This window comes from Notothenia rossii (genome assembly GCF_949606895.1).
Source record: "Notothenia rossii genome assembly, chromosome: 9".
NCBI lineage: Eukaryota > Metazoa > Chordata > Actinopteri > Perciformes > Nototheniidae > Notothenia > Notothenia rossii.
Window position 1 is genome coordinate 40,677,793 of NC_136907.1, and position 27,980 is coordinate 40,705,772.

General features: G+C 39.9%; 1 protein-coding gene across 3 annotated transcripts; it reads right to left on the reverse strand.

Moving 5' to 3' along the window:
• Nucleotides 1-598: 598 nt before the first annotated feature.
• LOC307020120 (RAC-beta serine/threonine-protein kinase-like) lies at nt 599-27,980 on the reverse strand. Of its 3 annotated transcripts, XR_013802776.1 has the most exons (15): nt 27,830-27,978; nt 26,150-26,303; nt 25,859-25,987; nt 25,615-25,726; nt 25,284-25,434; nt 21,850-21,981; nt 15,715-15,780; nt 15,095-15,163; nt 14,854-14,976; nt 10,844-10,972; nt 8,316-8,530; nt 8,149-8,236; nt 7,765-7,867; nt 5,652-7,677; nt 599-4,562 (listed from the first exon to the last, which is right to left on the reverse strand). XR_013802776.1 is itself a non-coding variant. In XM_079651275.1 (14 exons), exons 2-14 carry the CDS (start codon nt 26,193-26,195, stop codon nt 7,598-7,600), a joined length of 1,443 nt encoding a protein of 480 aa, XP_079507401.1. In that variant the 5' UTR covers nt 26,196-26,303; nt 27,840-27,980; the 3' UTR covers nt 5,595-7,597. The 3 variants fall into 3 exon arrangements, 2 of the variants coding, with proteins under 2 accessions (XP_079507401.1, XP_079507400.1); XM_079651275.1 differs by lacking the exon at nt 599-4,562 and having other exon boundaries at nt 5,595-7,677; nt 27,840-27,980; XM_079651274.1 differs by lacking the exon at nt 599-4,562 and having other exon boundaries at nt 5,595-7,677.

Genomic DNA, 27,980 nt, shown 5'->3' on the forward strand with positions numbered 1-27,980 from the left:
GACCCATATGGACAAAAACGTCCACAGTGATACCGGAGGGTTAAGAACAAAACTCATGTACAATAACTTCCTTACTTGAAATAAATAAGCACTAATTAGAGGGTTATTGAGGAAAAACTCAACTAATGGCTTATTACTTGTAGAATATGGTCATGTAGAATAAGGCATTAATAAGCGTTTTATAAGGACTAATAAAGAGCCAATATACTGCTAATATGCATGGTAATTAACAACTAGTTGATGGTTAATTTGTGTACCTTAATATAAAGTGTTACCACAAACATATGTGTGGATCCTGAAGTACAAGTGTGAATCGTTTTGCGGATCATGAAATATAAGTGTGAATCCTTCTGTGTGCATTTGTGTAATATGAGACTGATCTAAACCCATACAAATCTGGCATAAATCATCTCATCTCTTTCCTGAGATTAATATATTTGTATGCATGGTCCTTGTTTAAATAAATACATAAAATAGGAGCCCTGGAGGACACCGTGGATGACTGAAGCAGAGGGGTATTTGCAGTTGATGGAAATTAATTGTTATCTGTCAGAGAGATATGATTTAAGCCAGGAGAAGGCGTTGTCGGTAATGCCAATTTCATTTCAAATCTTTATTTATACAGATGAATCCCATTGAGATCATTGATCTCTTTTTCAAGGGAGATCTGCTCAAGTAGTTCCACTTGAAACATAAAAACATAAATAGAACAACAAAAGGAAATCATACAGCATCATTTACATAATTATCCACATAAACAGGTACCAATAGCTTCCGATTGAGTAGCATCCAACCGAGCTTTAAAAACATTTAGTGGCACCAGATTGTTCAGTTTCCATTTAATTTGCAGACTATTTCAAGACACAGGAGCTGCGCATCTAAAAGCCCTTTTTTTCCCCCTAAGACAGTCCTAGCAGTTGGCACATTTAATAAAACTACAGCATGCGATCTCAGGCAGTAGCCACTTACAATTTTCCGTGAGATCAGGGAGCAGATATAAGATGGAAGTTTCCAGAACATGGCTTTGTATATAAAAATGTACCAGTGACTGAGCCTCCGCACATTTAGTGAAAGCAAACCAGCCCTTGCATAGAGGGAATAGTGATGTGTTAATGCTTTACAGTTTGTCACAAATCTTAGTGCACTGTGATACGCAGCATCTAACTTGACCAGGCAATTGGCAGGTGCATTCATATACACCAAATCACCATAGTCCACAGCACAGGTAAAAAGGTCACAGTGACTAGCCTTTTCCTGGCCTCAAGCGAGAAACAGGACTTGTTCTGTAGAAGAAACCTAGCCTAACCCTCAGCTTTTTAAGCAGATTATTGACATGACGTTTAAAAGTGAGACAATCATCAAGCTAGATACCAAGGTATTTGTAACAGGTAACCACTTCAAGTTTTATTCCTTGCGTAGTTACAATATCTAAAACAGGCTCTGGTGTCTTTTTAGCTTTTGAAAAGAGCATTACCTTGGTTTTCTCAACATTTAAAAGAAGCTTTAGTTCAGAGAGCTGAGTCTGAATAATGTTAAAAACAGCCTGTAATTTAACACCAGCCTCCTTAATGGAGGGACCTGCACAGTACATCACGGTATCATCCGCATAAAAATGTAAAGTAGCTTCATCGACATTTTCACCTAAACTGTTGATGGAGATGGAAAATAAAAGTGGACCTAAAACAGAACCTTGGGGAACACCATTTGCAATGTTCAACCACTCAGAAGACAGCACATCAAAATGAACACATTGGGACCTTTCAGAGAGGTAGTTCACAAACCACCCTACTGCATGGCTGGACATGCCTATACTGGCTAGCCTCTGCTTTAAGAGGCGATGATCGACGGTGTCAAACGCTTTGGAAAGGTCAATAAATAGAGCTGCACAACCCTGCTTATTATCTAAAATACTTGCCACATCATTCACCACTTTCATTGTGGCAGTGATGGTACTGTGTTGCTTTCTGAAGCCTGACTGATGTTTAGACAGGATGTCATTTGTACATAAAAACACCTTTACCTGTTCACTCACTAAGCGTTCAAGAACCTTAGCCAGAACTGACAACTTAGAGATTGGCCTATAGTTATTTAATAAGGTGGCCTCCCCTCCTTTTAGCAAAGGCAGCACATACGCTGACTTCGACAATTTTGGAATTGAGTTTGTGCAGAGGGAGAGGTTAAAAAGAGAAGTAAAAGGTGGAGCAATAAAATCTGCAGCTATCTTTAAAAAGAAAGGTTCTACGTTGTCCGGGCCAGCCGGTTTCTTAGGATCTAACTTGGTTCAAGCTTGACGAACAACATCAACAGTAAAAGGAGTAAAACTAAAAAGGGTTTTCCAACACAAGTTTTTCAGAGTCACAGACTGTAGTGTTCACTCAAGCAGAGTTAGTGACAGAATCAAATAGAGAACCACAGGACACTCTGAAGCAATTTAGCATAGTAGCACTGTCCGATATAGAGCCAGATGCTGTGGTAATGCATGCAGGTAGCTCATTACGGATATCACCGGTGGATAACGATTTAATGGCTTTCCAAAATTTTCCAGGATTATTCAGATTCTTTGTGGTTACTGACAGATACTGTAGTATTTTGATTTAGCACTTTTGATATGTGAAGTCAAGCTATTTCTTAGTTGCCTAAAACGCAGCCATTCTACCTCTGAGCCTGATTTCCTAGCCTTTGCCCAAGCCTTGTTTCTCTCATGAAGGAGACTGGACAGTTCAGCAGAAAACCAAGGATTGTCTCGTCCCTTTACTCTAAATGTATGCAGGGGTGCATGTCTATCAATGATCTACATAAACCCAAGATAAAAATAAGACCATGCAGTTTCTACATCAGCACACAGATCGATTTTTCCCCAATCAGACCCAAACAGATCATGCACAAAACCCTGCTCCACAAAATGTTTTTTGTCTCTCTTAATGATAATGCGAGGTTTAACCTTTTGAACCTTAGTGTCCCTAATTGTGGCTACAACACAGTGATCACTCAGATCATTTGCAAATACTCCCATAGATGAGTATTTATGGAGAACATTAGTTAGAATGAGATCAATTAGGGAGGATTTATTAGGGGACTTAATGTTAGGGCGAGTAGGACTGTCAACAATCTGAGTAACATTTAAAGACATACAAAGGTTTTTTAAATCCTCTGACACTGCAGTTAACCAGTCCCAGTAAAATCTCCAAGTAGCACTATTTCCTTGTAGTCTAGTTGTGATAAAAGATTTGCTAGTGAAGACAAGGATTCTTTGACAGCTGAGGGGGGTCTGTAACAACTCACTACCATGACCTGTTGACCCTTTGCCACTTCTATATTTATGGCTAAAATTCAAATTAGTTACTGATAGATTTGGAAAGTAATGTGGTTACACTGAACTTATTCTTAACATAAATGGCAACGCCACCACCTTTATTCGGCCGGTCGGTACGATACACATTATAACCATTTAAGGCAATGTCAGAGGCCAAAATAGATTTGTTTAGCCATGTTTCTGATAAAACAATGACGTCAGCGTCAGTCGAGCTCGCTCAAATGCGGACAAAATCTAGTTTACCTAACAGACTGCGCACATTCAAGTGGATGAAACCCAACCCATTCCTAGCTTTAAAATCAGCAGGAGTAGCGATCTGACTACTACTACTGGGCGGACCAGGGTTAGGTTGTACATTTCCTGACAGTAATAACAACAAAAACAGGCATCTTTTCTTCTTAAACGACACACATACACCGTCATCTACTCTAGAATCAACAGCAAAGTCTGTTGAAGTGTGATTAGAGCTTAAGAAGCAGTCATGAAGAACCATCATAGCAGGCAAACAAAAAAGACAAACATTTTGTCGAGCAGATTGTCCGCGACAAGGCAACCGGCAATTGTTTGTGCAGCACAACTGAACATCCGCAGAGGATGCCCACCACGGGTAGCAGAACATACCCGAATCCAGTAGACCTCTCAGGATTACTAGAGATCTTCCCACAGTCCAAAACAGCAAACAGGCACAGCAGAAACACGACATGTGCCATTCTCCGATGTTTCCCGGGCAAGAGCCCTCCTCCTCAGCCACACCGCAGCCAGGAAAGGTGGAAAAGCAAGCCCCAGCTGTGGCAAATCCTCCTCTGCACAGCAGCACACGCCCGACGGGAGCAGGCCCCAGCCCGAAGCGTGGAGCCACTCCGTCTCTCCGCGACGTCCTCGGGGCAAAATCCTTCTCCGCACAGCCGTACTCCACAGTTGGAGCAGGCCTCCGCAGACCACAGACACCAGACAGGTGGAAGCAGGCAGCAGCCGGTGGAGCCGCTCCGTCTCTTCGCAACGTCTCCGTCGGGGGGAAACCACCCAAGCACAGCCGCACTCAACAGGTGGGAGTGGGCCTCCGCAGACAACAGGACAGGACCAACAGCGACACGGTCTCAACACGAGTCCCAACAGTGACACGGTCTCAACACGAGTGACGAGAGTTCTCACTCACATGCCAATGGAGGACTGGAGGCGGGTGATGAGGATGGTTGATGGTGTCTAAGGCAGCGCTAAGGACACGGAGCATCAGAATGTGGTGGGTGACCTTGAGTAGAGCGGTTACAGTGCAGTGGTGAGTGTGTGAACCAGATTGACATTGTTCATGAAGGTAATTGCCGTCAAGGTGAGATTTTAGTTGACACTGTAGATCAGGGGTGTCCAAACTTTTTTCACCGAGGGCCACATACAGAAAAATATACGAAGGGCTGGGCCACTCACTAGAGGTGAGGTGCTTTAACAGTTAGGTTATGAGTTAGTACAATCAATCAATTTAGGAAAATTGTGATTGAAACTTGAATATACTTCAAGAAAAAAACAGCCTCCATCACAGCTCTCCATCGGGTTTCATTTATCTTGTTTGCAGTTCATTCCTTAAAATAGAAGCCTCAGATTGCTTATAATAAGAGGAAATGTGAAGGGTCTATTTCAAGCTTCTTATCTAAATAAGTAATTGGGCTTTTTCTCATCAACTTAGATATGTTAGAAAATATTTTCAACTTGAATTGTCTGAATTTATTTGAAAGTGGGATGACATGAATACTGCGTAATATATTTTACATATATATTTAGGAATTACAATACAAAAGAAGCACAAGTTTAATTTGTGGGCCATATTTCATTATACTTTTTTAATTAGCTAGGGCCGATTCAAAATGGCCTGTGGGTCGCATTTGGCCCCCAAGCCGTAGTTTGGACGCCCCTGCTGTAAATAGACTGAGGCAGCACTTGGATAATGGAGTGATGTCCCTTTTTTAAGAAAGAGAACATTAGTATGATTGGGTGGACTTGGAAACAATTCTGGAATGACATCCCTGCACCTTTCGGTCCTACACAGCCCTGCAACAGCTGACTTTCCTTATCATTTAAACAACGTGGTTTTCCTGCAAATTAGCTTAGTCGAGAGTTGTATCTCTGAATATTCTGGCACAGTTAGTAGGTCAATCAAAACCAGAAAATATGTATCATTAGTAACAGGATTCAAATGATTGTGTAAAGCAACTTCTGTCCAAAGAACACAAACATGTGGCTGTATTATGACAGTTCAAAATGTGTATTTAACTTGTCTTTTAAAACAACATTCATAGACAAATAGAAATGATTTATTTGAATAGAATATGTAACTGAAAACACGTACATTTCTTTCAACCATTATGACTTTTCCGAGTTTGAGGTGAAGAAGGTTCAGGGTACAGGAAGGATGAGGGTGTAGAACAAGCAAAAACAGGACAGAAACAAATAGAAGTGATATAGTTTCAGAGCAACACAGGTGATAAAGTCCCATGAGCAACAGGAAAGCTCTTCATTAATTAATTAACTAGTGACTCCACATCGTGGCAAAGATACAATGTTGGTTGAATTTTCAAGTACAGTATAACTTTTGATCATTTGATGTGCAGATATTAAATATAGATCAAAAGAATTGAAAATATTATAAAGACACCCTTTCAGGTCACCATTGCACTCAAACACAGCATCTTTCTAAGGACCATGTTAATGATATACTCAGCTCACTGGATAGGGTCCTAGCTCTTCAGATAAGAAATGTCCAAATCAAAAACCTCTACAGTCTGAGCACAGCTGTGTGGATACATGGGAACATTTTCAGCACACTAAGATTTCATTAAAGATGATGGACACACTAGCTAGGATGACATTAAAATGTAGGGATTGTCAACCTGTTTTGAAACTGGTTAAGTGTGGAGCTTTAATCTAAAGGAAATACTACTTTTAAAGAAAGGCTACAAAGACAAGATGTAGAACATTTGAAATATTACAGATGTGACTTTTAATGTTAAGAACATTTGAACATGTGCTCTGAGAGAGCTATGAATTTTTTGGGTGTTTTTTTACAAAAATAATTTTAACGTCTATAGAACAGATACAATGCATTTTTAATACTTTACTTTGTCCCTTATTAAACCAAAATAAAAGCTGAAGTCTTCCAATGTTTAATGTTGTCTGAATGCAGCCTTGCAAGAACTTTGTCAAAACAAAATAGTATAAATCTATTATACTGTTATAGATTTATAATCACAGAAGAAGTCAATAGGGCTATTCATTTTTGAATGAAGATACGGATTTGTTACTTGATGCAATGCACATATTTCCAAGCACTACCCGGATCCAGGAAGCTCTCAGCCACAGTATGAACATAGTTCATTGAAAAAATAAATAAAAAAAGGTTAGGTCTGCTTAAATCACTAAATGCTCATTAAGTCCCTTAAATCACCTGCATGGTTTGTCTTTTGCTTATCATAAAAAGTGTAATCCATAAAATAGAACTTGATTAAAAATATAACATACACCTTTTTGCATTAAGGTATTCTCAATTCCCACCAATTGATGTCACATATGATCTATTAACAAAGACCATATTTTAAGAGCCAATTTATGCAGGTGATGTGTTTTTTTCATTTCATACAGCCACAAAGGAAAGCCTGTCTCTAACACCCAGAGCTTTTATCCACCAAGAGACACTTTGAACATATAAATGGAATTATCAATGCGTTGTTCTGATGCAGATCGGGCAATCAGTGTATGAAGTCACATTCAAGCCTCCTACGCTAACACAATCAATTCCACTAAACTGATGTGATTCAATTTGATTTTGATGTCCCCTATTTTCTGAAACATGAAAAGGAAAAAAAGATAAAAGCACACACTTGCCTACACACTTGCCTACAAAAAAAAAAAGGACAAACTCCCACTGCTTCCAACCTTGTCTTTAACCAGCCGTCAAAGCTATTTCTAAAGAAAAGCACTTGAAACAGAGAAGAAAACTGTATGGCTTCCATAAAGACTATAAAAGGAGAGTGTTAAAAATGATTTACAGTTTGTAAAAGCAGCAGTAGTTGTTGATAGGACATTGTGCTGATGACTGTCAGGTACTGAAGTCCAGTTTGATGCAGTACAGCCAGTGTGGCCAGGCTCTGCCCATAGTGTGGACGAAGAGATTTACTATAGAACAATATGGCTGCCAGCCGAGGCACTTAGATCCTGACGAGTGTGTGTGTGTGTGTGTGTGTGTGTGTGTGTGTGTGTGTGTGTGTGTGTGTGTGTGTGTGTGTGTGTGAGATGCTATCACTCTCTGATGCTAGCAGAGTAGGAGAACTGGGGGAAATGTGCTTGTTGGCCAGGTTCCTCGCAGTCCAAGCTGTGATCTGGAAGAACAAGGCCTCACAAGTCAGTGGTACATTCAAGTCAAGAACTCTGAGTGTCACCATGGGAACAGGTTCAGTCATACATACACTTGTCCGGGGGGGTGAGCGTGATGGTCTGCGCTGTGAACTCATCATCAAAGTACCGCGTGTCCGTCTCCGAAGTCACCTGCGGTCTGAATAGTGGTGTGAGCTTACGCAGGAAGGGGAGAAGATAAAAAAGACAATGCTTTATAAGCATGTCAGACATCCAGCTAATATATAGAATACATTTTTTTAATCAATCCTAAGCCAAAGAGATGATTTAAATCTGCTCAGTATTTCTGTACGCAGCAGCACGGTTCAGAATGTGAGCATTTCTTTAACTGATCAGAATCAGAGCAGAAATCGGAGTTTAAAGTGTCTAAAATCATAGGCAAGTAAATGCTCTGTTTCTGTGACTAAAAAGCCAAGCTCAGCTCCAGAGTGTCTTACCTTTTTCTGTACCACATCCTGCCAGTTGATGGTAATGAAAAACTTGTGACTCATTACTTCTTTGGCATCATTGGGACCGCCACCCAACCTGTCAGTCCAAACAATATCATGTAAGATTTAAGTAGGCAACTCCAAAGTGAAGTGAGAGGAAGAGCCGGGTTCATTACCTCTGTTTGGGGTCCTTCTTCAGCAGGCCGGCCAGGAGTGCCTTGGACTCTGGAGACAGATTCCTGGGGAAACGGATCTCCTCCATGAGGATGAGCTCAAACAGACGCTCATGGTCCTGGTTGTAGAAAGGCAGGCGGCCACACATCATCTCATACATGACTACACCCAGCCCCCACCAGTCCACCGCCCGGCCATAATCATTGTCTTCTAGGACCTGAGAAACAGACATTTGCCTGATTACAAAGCACAACAATCACAGTGAGAGGTGATTTTGAGTTTTCAGACGGTTGTATATAAATATAAACGTCACTTAACTAATTAATGTTTTGACTACAGTAGAGTCATGAACTGAGGTGTTCCAATGATACATTTAAGCCTTCAGCTTTTACTCAAAAGTACTGCTTTTTCGCCTCATTTACAATTTACAAAAATTAAACAAGTGACTGTCTGTTTTTTCTGGCCAAGGTCAGGTTCCTTGAACACAACACGAGCATAACGTGTCATCACGTGGTATATGTCAGGTCACGTCCAGGAGTTTAATGCTGACGGAACGCACCGGAACGCCTCTCCAGCACTTCAAATTGCAGTACCCATAAGGAGCTGTACACATGCCGCGGTTTTTGCGTGGCTGTTCCTTTAGTTGTAAGCCCAGTGGTATCTGTTCATTTGTCATACTGATCATACAATGACGTCATCGACAGAACAACTACTTCTGGGTCTCTGTGTGTCATTCAATCTCGGCTGTATGTGTGTGTGTGGCACAAGCATATTTTGTGTGAGTGAGAGAGAGAGCGCACCGGTAACGGGGTTGTTGTTGTTAGCATCTGGTTAGCTAGCTATGCTCACGGATATAAGGAGCTTTTTCTACAACCAGGTGGAAGAGAGCTCTCTCCTGTCAGACTGAGAGGCTGATAACCTCAGCTCAGTGATGTAAAGGCACACCTTTATATGATAATTATAGTTATAACAAAATAAGAGAATACATGAAAAACAGGTATAAAATACTATATGACAGTAAAACAAGATTACATTTTTAAAAAGGGGAGCGATTTGTAAAATATCCATAAATAAAAATAAAAAACAGTTTCTAGTTCTCTTTCATATGGGTGTTGAGAGATGTATCCATAGATCTCTTAATGTTGCCCTCGAAGTGCACCAGATTGATGCTTTTAAGTTCAATATTTAAAAAAAAATCTTCCCGGGGGAGCAAACCCTCTAGAGCAGGGGTTCCCAAACTTTTCAGCCCGCAACCCCCAAAATAACAGTGCCAGAGACTGGCGACCCCCTGTCGACGGGGGGGGGGTGCTTGTGAATTAATTTCAGTTTTCCGCACAAACACTGCGCTAGTGGATTGTCAAAGGGGGAGCCTCGTTGCGGGGAAATTATACAGATGGCTAGTCCGCCCCTGAAAATGTCTATGCAAACGTTATTATTAATAATCATTCTAAAAAAAAAAAATCAATTTTATTTTATAATTATTATTTTTTTAATTTTCCATTTTTATTTTGTAATCATCTCGCGACCCCCACTTTGGGAACCCCTGCCCTAGAGGATGATAGGTCCACCCCCCACTTAAAGTGGACCTATTATGCTATATTGGAAAAATATATTGTAGGGCCATACCTATACAAAACATTTTTTTTGCCTCATACTGCGAAATTGCAACATCAAATACAAAAGTTAATCTGAAACAAACTCAAATATCATAATGAAATTAATCCACAAATTATGATTGTTATAACTTAAATGTTATACCTGCAAACGAAAATAATACATTTAACATGCTCGTCTCTTGTCCTGGGTGGCAGATTACGTCACTTCCGCCGCCTAAAAACGAGAAGCATTCGGTCTACAATGACAGAGGAGAGACTGTCAAGTTTGGCTGTACTCAGCATTGATTCAAAACGCACTAAAGCTTTGGATCTTAACAAGCTTGTGAGCAGTGGCTGACTGGTCATCTGTAGAATCTGTAGAATCACAGAACGGCACCGTAGATTTTTCATAGCTATGAGCAGAGTTGGGTGTGTAATAATATTACTTTTGTCGGTAACGGAGTAGTGTAAAGTAACGAGTAAAGTAACGAGTTTATGTAGAGAGTAACGAAGTAGTGTAAAATATTATTATTTTTTTTTTAATAATATGTAATATATTACTTTTTTTTAGTAACGACCCCATCTCTGGCTATGAGATACCCCCCATCTTTCAATTTCAAAGAAATCATAAAAATATCAGGGCCTTTGGTTATAGATGCATTCTTATGAATTACATTTAAAAGGAGACACTCTGAAACTAGGGTAGATGTTTTTCATTGTACTTTTCTTATTGTACTTAATTCCTTGCATAAAGAACAACATGAGCCACTATTGGGTGATCTTACCCCTCCTCCCCCAATAATATGTGGGTAATGAATGTATATCTGCCGCAAATGCTCCTTAAGTAATTATGGTAGTTAATATAATGCATGTAGTGGTTGTGTGGAGGTTCAACTCTAGATGGGTGGCACATGTTGAACATGTCAGTACCTTACCTCAGGAGCCAGATATTCAGGAGTACCACAAAAGGTTTTCATGGTAGCATCAGGGGTAATGCCCTCCTTACAAAGGCCAAAATCAGTGATTTTTACGTGGCCGTCTTTATCCAGCATCAGATTCTCCAGCTGACAGAGTAAAATGACAAACACATCAGATCTAAATGATATGATCATTTATATAATGCACAATTTTGGGCTTAGAATTCATCATGTTTTGATTACATCTTAAAGAGCCTGTGACACGAACCCAACAACTGTTGTGCAATGAAATAGTGGGCTACTAGTAATCTCGAACCGTCAGTTTAAAAAAGAAAAAGCGATACCGTTCCGATAAATATCAATAATTTCGAACATCGCGGGAAAATTCCTTCGACTCATTTTGAGGTTTTGGGGGAAGCCGGAAGTGACGTCAATGCGGGAACGCTTCACTGTGCGGCGAGAGAGCCAAACACGGACAAAGTGTGTTGTCATGCGTAGAAATGGTGAATTACTGAGTTTAGGCACGTTAATAACGTTTTAATGAAGTTGACTACAGTATATTCATATTTGTCAGTGCTTTCATGTCAATTCGGCGAACATAAACGATCGTGGTGAAGATGATGATTAAATTAGGATTAAAAATCGGTAGTGAGAGCTGCTGAATTTCCTCCCGTCGGATGTGATATAAAAACAAATCGATTATTTTTGTAAACTCAAGTGGATGAAACTACATTTATTAGTGCTTTCATGTCAATTCGGCGAACATATGATACATTAAATGATCGTGAGGATGATGATTTAAAAATCTTTTGTTTGAGCCGGTCTGCATTTCCTGATGATAAAACAAACCTTAGCTTTTTGTAGTTGCAGTCAGTGGTGTAGTGGGCGTTGGACGCGGGGGTACGCCGTACCCCCACTTATTTGAAGCATGATTTCTTTTTTTAATAGTCTAATACATCTAAAATCATTGCCAGTGTTATCAGTTGCAAGTGTGTGTTTGTTGTAATAATGACGAAAACATAATAGGCAGATTTCACAGTAATTATAATAAAAACGTAGCTCAAGCATTTATGCAACTTGATTTGAAGCGTGTGTGTGTGAGGGGCAGAACTGTGTGTAGGGTGACCAGGTGTCCCGCACTGTGCGGGACTGCACACACAGCATTTTTATTATTTGTCCCGCGTCCCACACATTGAGACTATGTCCCGCATTTGAGTGATAGTCGCCCAGAAAGGCCGGATCGGTTCACTGACAGCCGGCACCGCCCTTTATTATTATATTGTCTAAACGGCATCATGTAAATTGCGCTGACAGGCGACACAGAGGTCCCCAAGCCCCCCCCCCCGTTGACAGTTCACGAGCGCGTCCATAGTGTCTCCCGTCCACCCACCACCCCGTCCACCCAGTAAAAACATCCCCACTACACCACTGGTTGTAGTAGTAAACCAACATGGATTAAACGTGGTTTTTTTTTTTACCACAATGTTGGGGAAATTAATGGATAAAATGCACGGATTATTATTATTATTATTATTATTATTATTATTCCCACTCCGATCGGGACACTAGGTCCACCGTTTCCCCGCAGCGAGGCTCCCCCCGTTGACAGTTTCCGTGGGCTGGGCTGGCTGCAGTGGCGGACTGGCCATCGGGACGAAACCCGATGGGCCGGTACCGAAGTGGGCCGGTCGGATAAGTCACAAGCACATCCCCCACTCCCCCCGTTGACAATTTACTAGTGGTACCGAAGTGGGCCGGTCGAGAGTCCCGGGCTGATTTTTAGTCCCAGTCCACCACTGGCTACATGACCGTATGATCGCCCATATTGACGCACCTAATTCCTAAACTTCTAACAGATACAAAATAAACCGATCCTTCAGCCTCATATGAGCTCTCAGACACGTTCAAAATTAAACTGTCATCGCTGTCTGAGCTTGCTGCTGTGTGCGCCATCGTGCGTTTACATGCAGATGCTGGGATCCTGAACGGTGCAGCTGGAGCGCTGTGCCCGCATTGACGTCACCCATAATTTGGCGGGACTTGAAGAATCCCCGAGAAGATCCAGGAAATGGTCAACATTGAAGGGCAGATTAATGGTTATCAAAGTACAAATATCCAAAATCAGTTCAGTAACGGTTTTCAAGTGGACAATATTTACTCAAATTGATGGGTTTGGATGATGGGGGAAAATCGTGTCACAGGCTCTTTAATTGAGTCAATGCAAAATCACTGACACCTGTTGACCAACAGCGCGAAAAATTAATTGACATGGCTAATAATGTTGTAGTTTTCAGTTAGACAGGTGTGCACTGTGCTGAGATCCTATAACACCACAATCTTTTTGGATCGACACCGTTTTTTAATGTGTCACGACAAATTGTAACCACATGTTGCTGTGGTTACTCATTTAAGATATATTTTAGAATGCAGTTGCAAACAAAACTATTCAACACATTATACATTAGATTTATTGACAAAATCAACCATTTCTAAGCTGTTTGCTATAAACAAATGACACAATAACGGTTTAAGTAGTTCAATGTAACTAATATTACAGAGGTTTTTATCCAAATTCAACACAAAATGCTACTTTAAATTACTACTACAGCCTCAAAATTGTTCAACCCCTTCATGACAAGCATCTTCAGAACTTAGTAGAGCACCCTTTTGCTGTTCTGACCTGCTGCAAATGTGAGGCATAGCCAGACACGTGTTCACAAGGAATCTTAGCCCCTTTCTCATGGACTATGGCCTAGAGTTCAGCAATATTCTTGGGTTTTGCAACCGCCTTCTTCAACTCCCACCAGAGATTTTATATGGGGTTTAAGTCCGGTGAATGTGACGGCCACTCTAGAATCTTCCATTTCTTGTTCTTTTGGATCAGTAGTGTTGTACGTCTTGGGTTGCGGCATGGAGCCCTTCAGTGATTAGTATGCGCCTTACTGTGCAAACTGAAACCTCAGTGCGTGCTGACACCAAGTCTTTCTGCCACGTCCAGGTAGTGTAGCCACTGTTCCTTTAACTTTGAATGTGCGAAGTATGCTTCCAACTATATCTCTAGGAACATTCAGTAATTTTCCCAAAAAAATTATCCTTTTCCTTGTGCAAGGCAATTACCTCTTCTCTGAACTTTTTGAACAATTATTTTTCTAACATGCAATCGAAGGTCACTCAACAAACCCAGAGCCAGTCCATGTATTTATGTGTTCTGTCTCAAGCACACCTGAACTAATGAAGCCCTGTATTAGTTGCACCAATTTTGAGACTGCAGTAGTCATTAAAAGTAGCATTTTGTGTTCAATTTGGATTAAAAAAAAAAACCTGTCATATTAGTTACATTGAACTACTTAAACAGTTATTTTGTAATTTGTTTATAGCAAACAGCTGAGAAATTATATGTGTTGCCAATAAACCTAATGTCCAATGGGGGTTGAATAATTTGGATTGCAACTGTAGGTGTTGTCATGGTTACTTATTTTCGCACAGCCAGTGCATTATTAAATAGGGTTAACCATTTTTACCTACTTAGAAAATGACTTTATCAGGGGTTGATGGATACCCTGCAGTCAATCAGAACCGAGTAGCCAGCTATAGATTCATTGTTTAGGGTTATTATTAAACTATATATAATAAGGAGCATCACAAAGTATATTGATGCACATTGATCAAATCTGGCCATACAATGTGCAACGGACACAGAATTGAAATTAAAAAAACGATATCCCTTCAGGAGGAAATGCTCATTCCATCTTCCAGAGACACATTTCTACATAGATTCATGCCATTTTAAGAGAAAAACATATATAAGAAAAAAAAATTCAACCCACAAGATGATTATGAAATAAAGGTCTTTGGATTATTTTTAATTGATAATCAACATGGACAAAACTAAAAGCTTATTTATTAAATTGTCTAAACTTTGATAGTTAAATCTAAAATGAGAATCCTTCATCACATTATCTTCTCTAAAGTCATGTTATAAACCATGCATAAATACTGTACATTTTAGAACTGATTGGAGTATTTACCTTTAGATCACGGTAAACAACATCACGTGAATGGAGGTACTCGAGTGCCGAGACAATTTCAGCACCGTAGAAGCGCGCCCGGTCTTCTGTGAACACTCTTTCCCGGGACAGGTGGAAGAAGAGCTGAAACAAATGAGAGCACAGAGTGAAACACCTTATAGAGAAGCTCTGTTTCAATAGGCAGGGCACACTGTGACATCAAATCTCCATGTGACTTTGACACGCGTATGTGAAGTCTCACCTCTCCTCCATTGGCGTATTCCATTACAAAACAGAGTCGATCATGAGTTTGGAAGGCATACTTCAGTGTCTGCGGACAAAAATGATTGGTGAGGAATTTCTGTTTCTGAATAAAAAGCAATTAAAAATCTACAAAGGCGAATAAAACTAATGTGGCCTGTCGCCAATGGCATGCTGCCAATATAGACCAACTTCCCTATAAAATATCATCCAGGATACTGTACTTTGGTCATGTTGTGTTCGCAACTTTCTCTATCGGCAGTTTTATCAAAATTCTTCTCTGTCAACTGTTGCTAGGTTTCTAAAAACAGAGGTCATGGCAATCCATTCATCAATTGGAAATAAATTATTTTAATTCTGGATTTAGGTCTTGTACTACACCAATACTATTGCTACAATATAACACAATGTGGCACAAGACACGGAGTGAGAACAATTCACTATTCATACAAATTAGAACCGCGGTGAAACATGTCTCTCAGCAAGCAATTTCAGACTAACCTGAGGACAATTTGGCTGATGAAGAAGATCAAAACAGAGCTGACTGCCCATTCTGAGAGGCCCGGTACTGCATTTACATGCTTTATTCATTGTGTCATTTGTGACCCTAAAGGTCCTTACCGTTAGGAAGGGGTGTCTTGTGTTTTGTAACACTCTGCTTTCTGTAACTGTATGTGCCACTTCATCCTGCCAACAAAAACATAATTTTCAGTAATACTGAAAACAAACAAGATGAAAAGGTTAAGATTTATGTAAAGGGAAGAGAGGCATCAAATTGCTATCCATCTTGTTTGACATGATCTCTGTTAAGTGTAAAGTGTCCAAATATACAAACAAACTGGGGTACAGGAAGGTACATAATAAATACTGTAGTAGTCCCTTACTTTATTCTGCTACTAATCAGCAAACCCCAGCATAGCATCATAAGAGACAAGACTGAACTGCTTTTCCTTCCGGGAAAAGATTGTCCCACTCTTGACCTAACAATCAACATGGCACCATAAAACAATAAAAGGCCACTCTGAAACGTGCAGTTTTACTTTATTGGGGAGGTCCGAAAACCAGTCAGGTTTAACCCTAACTCTAACCCTAACATGTGAGTGGCATGTTAGGGTTAGAGTTAGGGTTAAACCTGACTGGTTTTCGGACCCCCCCAGACCCCCCCAATAAAGCAAAACTGCAGGTTTCAGAGTGGCCTTTTATTGTTGATTATTGCACACCTGTGCAATAACAGGGTATATGCAGGAATCCTGAAGTCAAATTTAATACCTTTTAAGACCTTTTTTAAGACCCTTTCCATACGTTTTAAGACCTCATCGCAACTTCGAGTTCTAACCGGTTACATTGGCAACACACTTTACCTCACATTTACTATATTGATTGTAAGATAGCACAACTAAACAGAGTGCAGACAGACTACTGAAGCCTCCTCTCCACATGAACTTCAACCTCTCTGTGAAGGTCAGGCTTAATGCAGTATGCTGCTTTGTTGCTTCTGTAGACTCTGTGCTCTTTCATTCCAGTAAAACTCCTCAGAAACCAGTATTTGACCAATAAACAAAACAATTGACAAAACTTTGAACTATGAAATATATTAAACTTTGGTTAGCTTCAGCGGGGTAATGCCATAGGAGCTCCCTCACAAATACCCAGGGGTTAAATTGGGCTGGGGCTGTCCGGGGCATAGGACGATGCTCTGACGTCATCACCCTCACACATTTGTCATATGTTTACAAAAAACGATATATATGTTAAGACTTTTCTCGTTCTTAATATAGACTATATTTAGGGTCGATATGTGTTGACTTTACTTTAAAATAGCAGATCTCTGTGACCGGATATAGTTTGGCTTAGTGAACGTGTGTCTCTTCCTTGGAGGAGCAGCATCACCCGGACTCCGCAGCTCCTCCGTGCAGAGAGCCTGCACTGCAGCGGGGTCAGTGACGTGACGCCTAGATATCTGTTTCCACAAGCAGTTAACTTTATATTGTTATATAAAAATAGTTAAATATTGTATGAAGGCATTAATCTCACATCACTTTACTGACCACTATTCGTAAATAGTGTAAATAATACTAAATTGGGTGATTTTTCTAGTATTAAAGTGGTAAGATGTCATTCGGTAAAACGGTTCTCACTTAAAGTCAATGAAGACAATTGTTTGTAAAATGATGAAAATAATTTAAAATCATGAACTATTCTATGCGGCATATTTGTTCAAGTCTCTTGATAAACATTTTAAAGTTTTGATAAGATGCACCTTTAAAAACATAAAGAAATATCTAAAAGACTTTGTTCCGCAAAGAAACATTTTCCTGTATGTCATTCGGTAAAAAAAAGTTCAGAGGCCATTTTGAACTATAGTCACATGACTTTAGTCAGGCCACATGTGATGACATCACTCAGAGGACCCTTGAAGACTGCCCAAGTTGAAGGTAAGTTTACATTTTGCTCCTAAATTTGAGATGATTACACCTTTTCCATGTGTGGTACCATGTGTCACAGATTTGAATGTCAAGCAAGAAAAAAAACTCCAGCCATCGAAGTGAAAACCGTACCAGGAAACTGAGGGAGGAAATAGAAGAGTTAAGAAAGCAACTTTTAAGAGAAAAAAGAAGAGCAGATGCCTTCCGCAAGAAAGTACAGAGACTGAATAGAGCAAAACATAAAGCAGTGAATGAAAAGTATCGACCAAAAGTGTTCAGAAAAGGTCCAGAAAGAAGAAGAAGTGTGATTGAATTTCTCACACGTGATGAAAACAGTCGTCTTTTACCAGGAAAGAAGGACACTGTCACTAAAAATAAGGTCAAGGAACAGCGGCGTGTTCTTACCAAGTCTCTTAGAGAGCTTCACTCAGAGTACAAGACGGAGGTAGGAGTGGCACATTCCATATCCTACAGGCAGTTTGTCCGTCTGCGTCCATTTTATGTCACAGAGCCAAAGGCAAGTGACCGCAACACCTGTGCGTGCATTGATCATGAGAATGTCAAGATTCTCATTGACAAATTACATCAAATTGTCATTTTAGGAAGCAAAAACATTTCGGAGACACTCTCTCAAATAGTGTGTAATTTGAAAAACAAAAAATGCATGTTCAGGCAGTGTGCAAAGTGTTGCAACTCCGACATTGAATCAGCCATCCCCCAAAACACTGAGCAGATTACATGGCACCAATGGCAGAGAGAGAGGGTCTGCTCGGAGGGAAAAACCTATTCCCATTTTGTGAAGAAAGCTGTAACAGGAACATGGGAGGATCTCCTGAAAAGCTTTAATGAAAAGCTGGACGCACTGGCAAAGCACCAGTACATATGGATCCATCAAGTGGAACAGTGCAGGGCCCTCAAGAACAGCCTCCAAGACCATGAGGCTGTAGTCCATATGGACTTTTCTGAAAATTATGCCTGTAAGCTGAATGTTGAGGTCCAGTCTTTTCATTTTGGGGGTAGTAGAAAACAGGCAACAGTTCACACATGCATGGTCTACACAGCTGGGAAATCTCAAGCCTATGCCACCATTTCCGACTCCCTCCGACATGACGAACGGGCAGTATGGGGACATCTGAAACCTGTGTTGGATGAGGTCCTATCCAATACAGGGATAACTACAGTGCACTTCATGAGTGACGGCCCACTCACCCAGTACAGAAACCGAAAGAATTTCTACTTGATGTGTACCATGCCTTTCCTTAGAGGCATTAAAGAGATAACATGGAACTTCTCAGAGAAGGCCCATGGAAAGGGTGCACCAGACGGTATTGGTGGTTCAGTCAAGAGAGGTGCTGATGCATTTGTGTTGCAAGGAAGTGATATTCAGCAGCCTCAAGATTTGTTTTCCTTTCTGGAAAAATCGAATTCAAATGTAAAATTCTACTGGGTATCCGAAGATGACATCACCAGAGTGGATGAGGCTTTGCCGAATGACGTGCCGGTTGTTAAAGGCACCTTGAATATTCACCAGGTAACTGCAAACACCGCAGGGAAGATCATGTTTAGAGATGTGTCCTGTTTTTGCCATCGAATGGGACTTACCTGTGAATGTGAATCACCCTCTGAGGTAGACTTTCATGCCAAAACAGCTACACCCTCCACCACCATTTCAGAATCTGATGACATGGTTGGAAAGATGGTAATAGTGTCTTATGACAAAAAGCTATTTGTAGGGCAAGTCCTGAAGGCAGTTGGTGATGACGTTGAGGTGTCCTGTATGCAACAGTCTGGCAGAAAGAATTGCTTTGCATGGCCCCAAAATCCCGATGTCATCTATTACTTTCAATCAGATGTGAAAACGCTTATCTCAGAACCAGAACCATCTTCTAGTAGAAGCTCCAAATTGTCAGCTGATGACTGGGATAAGTTCTTATCAGTCTGAAACAGTCAGTAAATAACACTGACCAGCCTTCAGTGGTACTGTGTATTTCTTAACACTAATGAGTTCATTATTTAGTAAAGTATAAATTGCAATAAAACAATGTTAAATTATATATTTCATATGCAATAAGAAAAACCGAATTGCCGCTATTGTTGCCTCTTCACGTACCTGTTGATAGCAGCTGAAATAAAAACAGGAGTTGTTATTATTCTGTTGTAGTAATAAAAAAGAAACTTTAATCAGATACTTACTGGTTCATATTTGACATCATTATTGTGTTAAGAGAATGGAGAACGATGTTATGAGACTGAGTCTGTTTTTTGATGTCAATAAATGTAAAGTTCAATTATAAAGTCTTTGGTATCCTTTTTTTAAATGTAGGACTAAATCCAGTTATTGGATCTATGTGCAATGGCATATTGCAGTATGTCATTCAGTAAAACGAAAGACGTCATACAGTAAAACAATGAATTTTACAACAAATATATAAAATAGTGTGTTACTTGACATAAACAATTAAATTAATAAAGTTAATTTAATTATAATAAGAGGTTTCATATGATTTGAAAGCATTTTTACCTGTACTGGAATAATGTAGGAAAAAAATGTTGACGGATGAAAAGCTATTACCTTAAAAGACAAAATATTTAATATTTGTAGTTTTGCTGTGAAAATGTTATACCTGGATATAGATTCCTTATAGATCAATAATTACATTTTTCACTATCTGTGACTGTGTCATTGTCATTGATTTTAATATCATATGGAAAATAGCCTTGTTTTGCCAAATGACATTTTCAAGGGGTGTATCAATGAAATGCATAAAAATGCCTTATAGTGTTACCTTTTTCAGTGGGCACATGCACAAATGAAAAATACATATTTGAATTCACTCAGAAAATGTTGAAACTGACTTGCTGTTTCATTTTTATTTTTTCGCCATTTTGAAAATATAAAATGTCACTGACCCACGGTCGGTGTGTCAGCGACGTACAGTCAGGGGAGGCAGGGATTGGCCATCGGGAGAGTCGGGACCTAAACGCCGCGGCTTTCTGGCTAGCATTTAGCATGTGGGACTGGACAGCTTTGATCCCCATCGACAGACTCTCTCCCCTCCCCTCCTCCCCACAGAGCGGAGCAAGGCAACGAAACTTAAAATAAGAAGCAGCATTTTACGGCGCGCTATGCATGGGGCCGCCTTGAGGGGGTTTCCGACATGTCGTTTCAGTAAATTAAAGGGTGTTTCATGTTGTCGTTGCTGTGGACCTTCTTAATACCTTGGAAAATGCCGTTTAATACTTTTTAATAGCCTTAATTTTCGCTAAATTGATTTATCAACTTTTAATACTTTTTAAGACCCCGCGGACACCCTGAATAATCACGCTGTCTAATAAGCATCTTGATATGCCACACCTGTGAGGTGGGATGGATTATCTCTGCAAAGGAGAAGTGCTCACTATCACAGATTTTTTCAGATTTGTGAACAATGTTTGAGAGAAATTGTTATTTTGTGTATATAGAAAATGTTTTAGATCTTTGAGTTCATTTCATGAAAAATGGGAGCACAAACAAAAGTGTTGCATTTATATTTTTGTTCAGTGTAGCTGCACCTTTACCAGCTTTGAGAACACTTTCATGATCAATCATTATAAAACATAATCATATATATTATTCTGAAAAGCACCAATCTGCAAAATGACTACTTTTAATGTGGCTACTTTAAGTACATTTTGATGATAATACTTTTGTACTTCTACTTGAGTAACATTTTGCTTGCAGGACTTTTACTTGTAACAGAATATTCCTACACTCTGGTACTTCTACTTTTACTCAAGTAAAAGATCTGAGTACTTCTATTTTTACTCAAGTAGAAGATCTGAGTACTTCTAGTTTTACTCAAGTAGAAGATCTGAGTACTTCTACTTTTACTCAAGTACAACATCCGAGTACTTCTACTTTTACTCAAGTACAAGACCTGAGTACTTCTACCACCCCTGTTTATAGCCTATGAAAAAAACGATTAGAAAACGAAGGCTAAAGCTAAAGTTAGCAGATAGTCACAATGTATGCTAGTTAGCTAGTTCACTGCACATCAAGCTCTGCCGCTCCGACAGGGAGCTCTGCTCTGAACACCTGAACTTTTCTAACAGCACAAGTGCCCAATTTTCCAGGGTAACCAGGGCACAACCAGGGAACAACGTTGATCATTTTAGTGCAGGGCCGACATTCCCCTGAGCTTAAGATCTGTCAACGGTTTCCACAATACACATTTGCTACTGTTAAGATGTCACACATTGTACAGGGGCTGCGCATCCCCCTCCATCTCACCCTTTCAACCATGACACTCTCCAAAAAAAAACACACACACACACACACACACACACTTACCTTGGCTATGATGACCTCTTTGCGCAGTATTTTCATGGCATAATGTACACTGGTAGACTTCTCTTTGACCAGAATCACCTTCCCAAACGTCCCCTTTCCAAGAAGCTTCAGGTACTCAAAGTCACTCATCGTCTGAAATGTAAACAAGGCCGGTCAGAAAGTTCACTAGGAATAAGGATTTGAAATACTTTTGTGAAAATGTCTGCAAATTTAATTTAATTTTTAAAAAAAGGTCTGAGAATATACACCCTTCAACAGAGTCATTTGGATCATAATTTCAGGACCTTGACAAACACCATTCTTCCTGCACTTGATAGTTTGTTGTTGTTTTACAACTGATAATGAAAATATTTCTCTAACTATATAAAGGTACTCTTCTAATTAAATATAAACCAATTTGGTATTTGGATTACTGAAATGAGAGTCTGTCATATAGTATTTTATACCTGTTTTTCATTTAGTCTCTAATGTCTCATTAATAACTATAATGATCATATCAAGGTGTGCCTTAACCTCACTGAGGTTATTTGAGAGAGCTCTCTTCCACCTGGTTGTAGAAAAGCTCTTTAAATTCGTTAGAATAGCTAGCTAACCAGATGCTAATAATAACAGATCGCCACTGTGCTTACAACTAAAGAAAGCCACGCAAACACTGCGGTGTGTACGGCTCCTTATGGGTACTGCAATATTTGAAGAGCTGGAGCGGCGTTCCGGTGCTCTCCGTCAGCACTCTAGTCCAGGGGCTCCAACCTTTATTGTGCCAAGGACCGGCAGATACATTAAAAAAAATTGCGGACCGGTTGTCAATTTTAACTGATTTGAATATTTACTCACCAGCAGGTGGCAACAGAGGCTAATTGTATTTAACAGCCTGAAGAAATACCAATATGCATCCAAAACATATGAACACAGTTTAAAAACAGGATACAATTAAAACAAATTAGGACCACTGTGCACATATTGATATAACTGAAATATGTAAGTGAGACCCCTGGGCTTGTTTGCCAGCAATAATAACGTCATACCGGGGCGTTCGTTCCGGTGCACTCCGACAGCATTTAGCCCTACATCGAGATTAAGATTAAACTAACTTCTTTTGGGAACACTCACATACCTATGGAGTTGACCAGATGTGTAAATTACTGTTCTTGGTAATTTGAAAACAAATGCCGTTGTTGGACACACACAAACACACCGAACATACACACAAACAGCGGAGCTGAGCAGAGCACATACACACACACACATCATGCGCCTTTGTGACCGGACATTTCCTTCATACAACGAGTAATAGGGGGAATAATCGGGCCGTTCGATGTGTGTGTTTGTAGAGGTGTGTGTGGTTGAAACGTAGCAGCCTGCAGTGAAGGCGGTGTGTACGCGTTGGTGCTACACTTCTCAGAGGTTGCCTCCTGATGCTGCAGCCATTTCATCAAGTGAAGGAGGCTTTACAAATGAAAAAATAGCTCTACACCCCTGGCCGCAATGTCCTTCAAATGAAGTCCGAGTTCGAAATATATCTCAAATAATGTATGCACTGCCATTCCCCCACAAACATAACAGTCTGCGATTAAACGGTTGTCTCCTGTGTGCTCCACTTCCTATTGGCGCACAACCTGTAACTTTCTCTGTGCACGAGAGGCTGAGACCTTATGCCAACCAATTTTGATTTATTTTGTATGTTTTGGATGAAATAATATGATTGGTATAAAATAGAATAAAAAAAATTAATTGCATCTACGCATTGTACAACACACACACCTACACACTGTGGTACAGTGTGTAGGTGTGTGTGTGTTGTACAGTCTGTACCACACACTTACAGCTCCTAAAGCATAATCAGGCTACAGCCGTTGTGTATTTTATTATGTGAAGCACTAAATGGTCTTAGAAAAATATCGACTCCTTGTTTGTAGATATCTACTAAACTACAGCATACAAATACAGAGAGGCCTGTTATACTGAATGATATATATTTTACACACTGCTCTGCTTTCTGCACGGACCTCACAGCTGTTCTCACTGTAAATATTGCGTCGCCGTTCAAGCGGTTACTAAAATAATATCCAGGGGATGCATGCAGAGCTGTTGGCTGAGATAAGTCCGGCCGTGCGTAACGCTTCCACCGTTCCCGGAAATGCATCCGTGGAGGAGCCGTGGAGCACCCATCAGTGTCTCCTCGGTTAGAGCTCCTCCAGAGAGCCTCCTTGATGCTCGATGCTCGGTCCTCGATGTGCATTTAGAGAAATGAAATGTCCTTCAACATGGCGCGCTTAAATCCATTTCCGGGTCACAACCGGAGGACTGAGGAGTCGAGGAGGGGAAATTAGAGTATTGAGAAACCTCTATATACGTGAAGAACTATGGTGAAGACACGTTACGCTCGTGTTGTGTTCAAGGAACCTGTCCTTGGCCAGGAAAAAAAGGCACTCGCTTGTTAAATTATTTTGCGGTCTAGATTTCTTCTTTTTTGAAGTGAGAAGTTGTCAGTCGGACTGACTGACGTACGGACATACGGACCCCCCCCACCTCCCAAACAAATTACACAAGTCACCCAAATCAGCTTTAAAAAAGCGGGAGGCGCCGAAAAGCGAATAATTTGCATCACTGAAAAAATAAAAGCCCTATAGATTTTCCTGTATCCTCCTTACTGCATTTGCATGCTAAATTCAGCAACAAATTTGCGCAGCTTACAGCATTCGCACACATTTTCAGCAGGAAATGCATTTTCTAGTTGTTTTTCTTATTGAGCTGCACGGTACTGATTAAAACTGAAAAATCTCACATTTTAATCTTATGTAACGGAAAACTGTCTGGAGATGGACTGCTAATTTAAAAACTCCTTAAATAAAAAGGCAGTAAACTACTGATCTGAAACTTTAGCTCAATATGTTTAAAACACACATCTGATCCAGAGTTTCCGTTAGTCGGTAATTACCGGACTAAAACAGGTAAAATATGCGGAAAAACGGCAAATCTAAATCTCTCCGGTCAAAATGTCCGGTCAGAATAATTTTCCCTTACCGCAATACCGCATCTGTTGCGCCACTGATGTGAAAGACAAGAAGAGTCAATTCTAATGTCTAACATTTAATGTCGAAAAATATATTTATCCTCCTGACGGAGACATTTTGACCCCCCTGTAAACAAATGCATAATGCTGCGCTATACTTTGCCGCCACACCCCGTTGCCAAGCAACGCTTATTGTTTAGGAGTATAACTGAAGGGCTGTCAGGAGAGGAAAAGAGAGGCTCCGTTTATTATTCTTATATTATTATATAGAGTCGTTATCAATTTGTTTTAAAGCTCAATAAATAACAAAGAAGACCTTTGACCGGCACTTTTCTCCTTTTGTCCGGAAGATTTAAAATTTAACGGACATCTTGACCGGCAAAAAAAAATTCTAATGGAAACTCTGATCTGATCCTCTCACCACTTTGGAGCCGTTCTTGGTCAGAGACAACTCCATCTCCTCCAGGCTGCTTTCGCTGGGTGAGCCAAACAGATCCATTGGTTCCTCCTCCTCCTGTTCTCGCATCTTCAGACTATTTGCCACCGACTGGATTGCACGCATCCACTCTTCTCTGACAGGCAAAAATCCCAAATATTGTCAGGCATTACATCAAACAAATACAACAAGTATTGCAGAGTGCTTGACACACAAATGCAGCTGAATGCCATTTGATGAATCACTTGAAACGTTTTCCCAATATTCTTTGCACAAAATGTCAGCTTGCTTGACATATATTTTACCCTGTTCTTACCTCTCCTCATTACTGTCCACGTAAAAGGTGCGTTCAATGACAGTGGTCCACTGTAGGCAACGGATTACAAATGTGTTAGGCCGGGGTCTTTCAGTCTTCATTAACTGACACTCTGTGAAGAACACAATGAGGATATTAACAGAAACTGCTGATGATAGAGCTGTTTGGAACTCAAAACAGCTTTCTAGCTTTGAGTAGAAAGCAATGGCGTTCGGAGTGATGTTTTACCATCTGGAGAACTGACCTGCCACTGAGAAATTGTTGAGGGGAGGTGAAATCTGGTCGTTAAGATCAGGCTTCTCTTTGTAGCCAATGAAGGAACCGTCATTTTTCAGGATGAAGTACCTCGGCCTCCATGTTTTGATATATTCACCTGGGTCAAAAATGGGATGCAATTATAACAATAACAACAATCAATAGGAACATATCTGTCATTTTAAGATAACTTGTTACGCTAGATCTGTTAATAGTTTTAGATTTAAGATACAGGTAGACCGAGTGTGAATGACATCTTACGGTTTCTCTTCCTCCTTACCTCTTTTGTGAAGCCATCCCTCTCTGATTATATTTACTTCATTCATGGTTGGAGATGTGTTTCATAGAGGGTCAGGAACAGGAGGTCAGGGAGGGGAACAGTGGATTCTTGTTCCGTTCAAGTCTCAGTTATTTTTATAAAATCAGGACAGCACCTGTATAAAAGTAAAAGGACATTCTAAAATAAAAGGCATTTTTTTCTTTTCTAACACAAAACCACTGAAATGCATAGTGCATGGTCCGAGAAGGGCAAACAAATCAACGTAACACTGTAATATTACAGATCAACAACACAGATGAGATTCTCATTTATTCATTTTATTTACATAATTAAATCGATTTTTTTTTTTGTTTTATCCAGGGTATTCTCTGAATACCTTGAAGGCCCTGACGGTTCGCCACTGGTGAAAGTATAGCGTATTTTAGTGTGAGATCTGTTTATGACAAGATGCTAAGTTACCTAGAAAACAAGGGAATTTGATGATGTGTGGCCCACAATCCGATAATAGTAATCATGTTAGTAAATATCACCCAGATCACCCCGACTTAATTATTCATCAACAAATATGACCTTATTTATGGAAAGCTATGGATCATATTTATTTTGGTTTCAATATAAATAAAACACATTATGCACTTCTGATTTCGGAATGCATCAATGTCTCTTATTGCCGTCCTAAACATACAGCTCTGGAAAAAAAATAAGAGGCCAAATGTTCCTTAAATCTCAATCTCTACATGTATGGCAGCCATTCCATTCCAGTGTTTCTTGAGTTCCAACACAGATAAATAGTCAGTAGTTTATAGAATAACATTAAAAAAAAAGTTGTCATTGAAAGCAAGTACATAAAGCACCCTCCAAACACTATAGTGCACGTATACATCATATCCAAGCTTGGCGAGTGATCGGCTAAGCAGCACGTTGGTAGAAAAAGTGCTTGTGTGTGATGTTAGCGAACTGGAAAACAGAAAGTTAATTTAAGTAACACAGCCTTCATTTGAGATCATGGAGAGTTTTGCGTATAAGAAAAACGACTTAATTTGTTAGGCTTTTCCAACAGAATCCGCGAAGAACATTTACAGCTCATCTCGGTGTTGTAGCTACCATTTAAAATACAGTTAGCTCGTATTTAGCAATGAGCTAACAGTGACAGCTGTTAGCTGTATGCTAACAGTAAACAGTTAACCCACCGTTAGCGGGGTATTAGATACATTGGGGGACGTAAAGCGGGTTGATAACCTAACAAATCGTTGACAAATAATCCACATTAACCTGTCTTTCAAACTAAAACATGAAACCCATCCATTAACTAAACAAAAAGCAGAATGTCAGAATACTTAACTAGCCTCAATTAAGTTACATGTCACCCTAGATACAAGACACATTGTTTCCTCAAGCTAACGCTTAATATAGCAGATTAAGTTAGTGTTTTATAGCAAAGAAAAAAACAATTGTGCATTTCATACGATACTTGTGTCGTAACGTTAATAGCGAACGATTAATCTACGATAAAGTATAATATGTTAGGTGTGTATGTCTTGTTGTAGGTTACTGATAGGCGTGTAACGTTAGCTTTAGTCAAATACTTATTAGCTCTCAATATATATTAATAAAAGGCTCCTCTGTTATCTTCTAATCCAGTATATTATACATTTAGTGATATCAAAAGATTGAACGCACTTTCACTGACTTCTTCTTCTGCTTCTTCTTATTCTGCTTCTGCTTCGTCTTCTTCTGCTGCTGTTTCTACGGTGTCTTTAACGGCAGCTCGCATCCGTAATGTTGCATTACTGCCACCCTGCTGCCACTGTCACTACGGTCACTACCCGAT

Excerpts from the sequence above, each read along its gene's own strand:
- LOC307020120 (XM_079651275.1), bottom strand. The coding sequence starts at position 26,195 with ATGAATGAAGTAAATATAATCAGAGAGGGATGGCTTCACAAAAGAG. Across the intron at positions 21,982-25,283 it reads CCAAGAACGGCTCCAAAGTG|ACGATGAGTGACTTTGAGTA; the intron begins GTGAGAGGATCA and ends TTTACATTTCAG. Across the intron at positions 10,973-14,853 it reads TTGTTTACCGTGATCTAAAG|CTGGAGAATCTGATGCTGGA; the intron begins GTAAATACTCCA and ends TTACTCTGTCAG.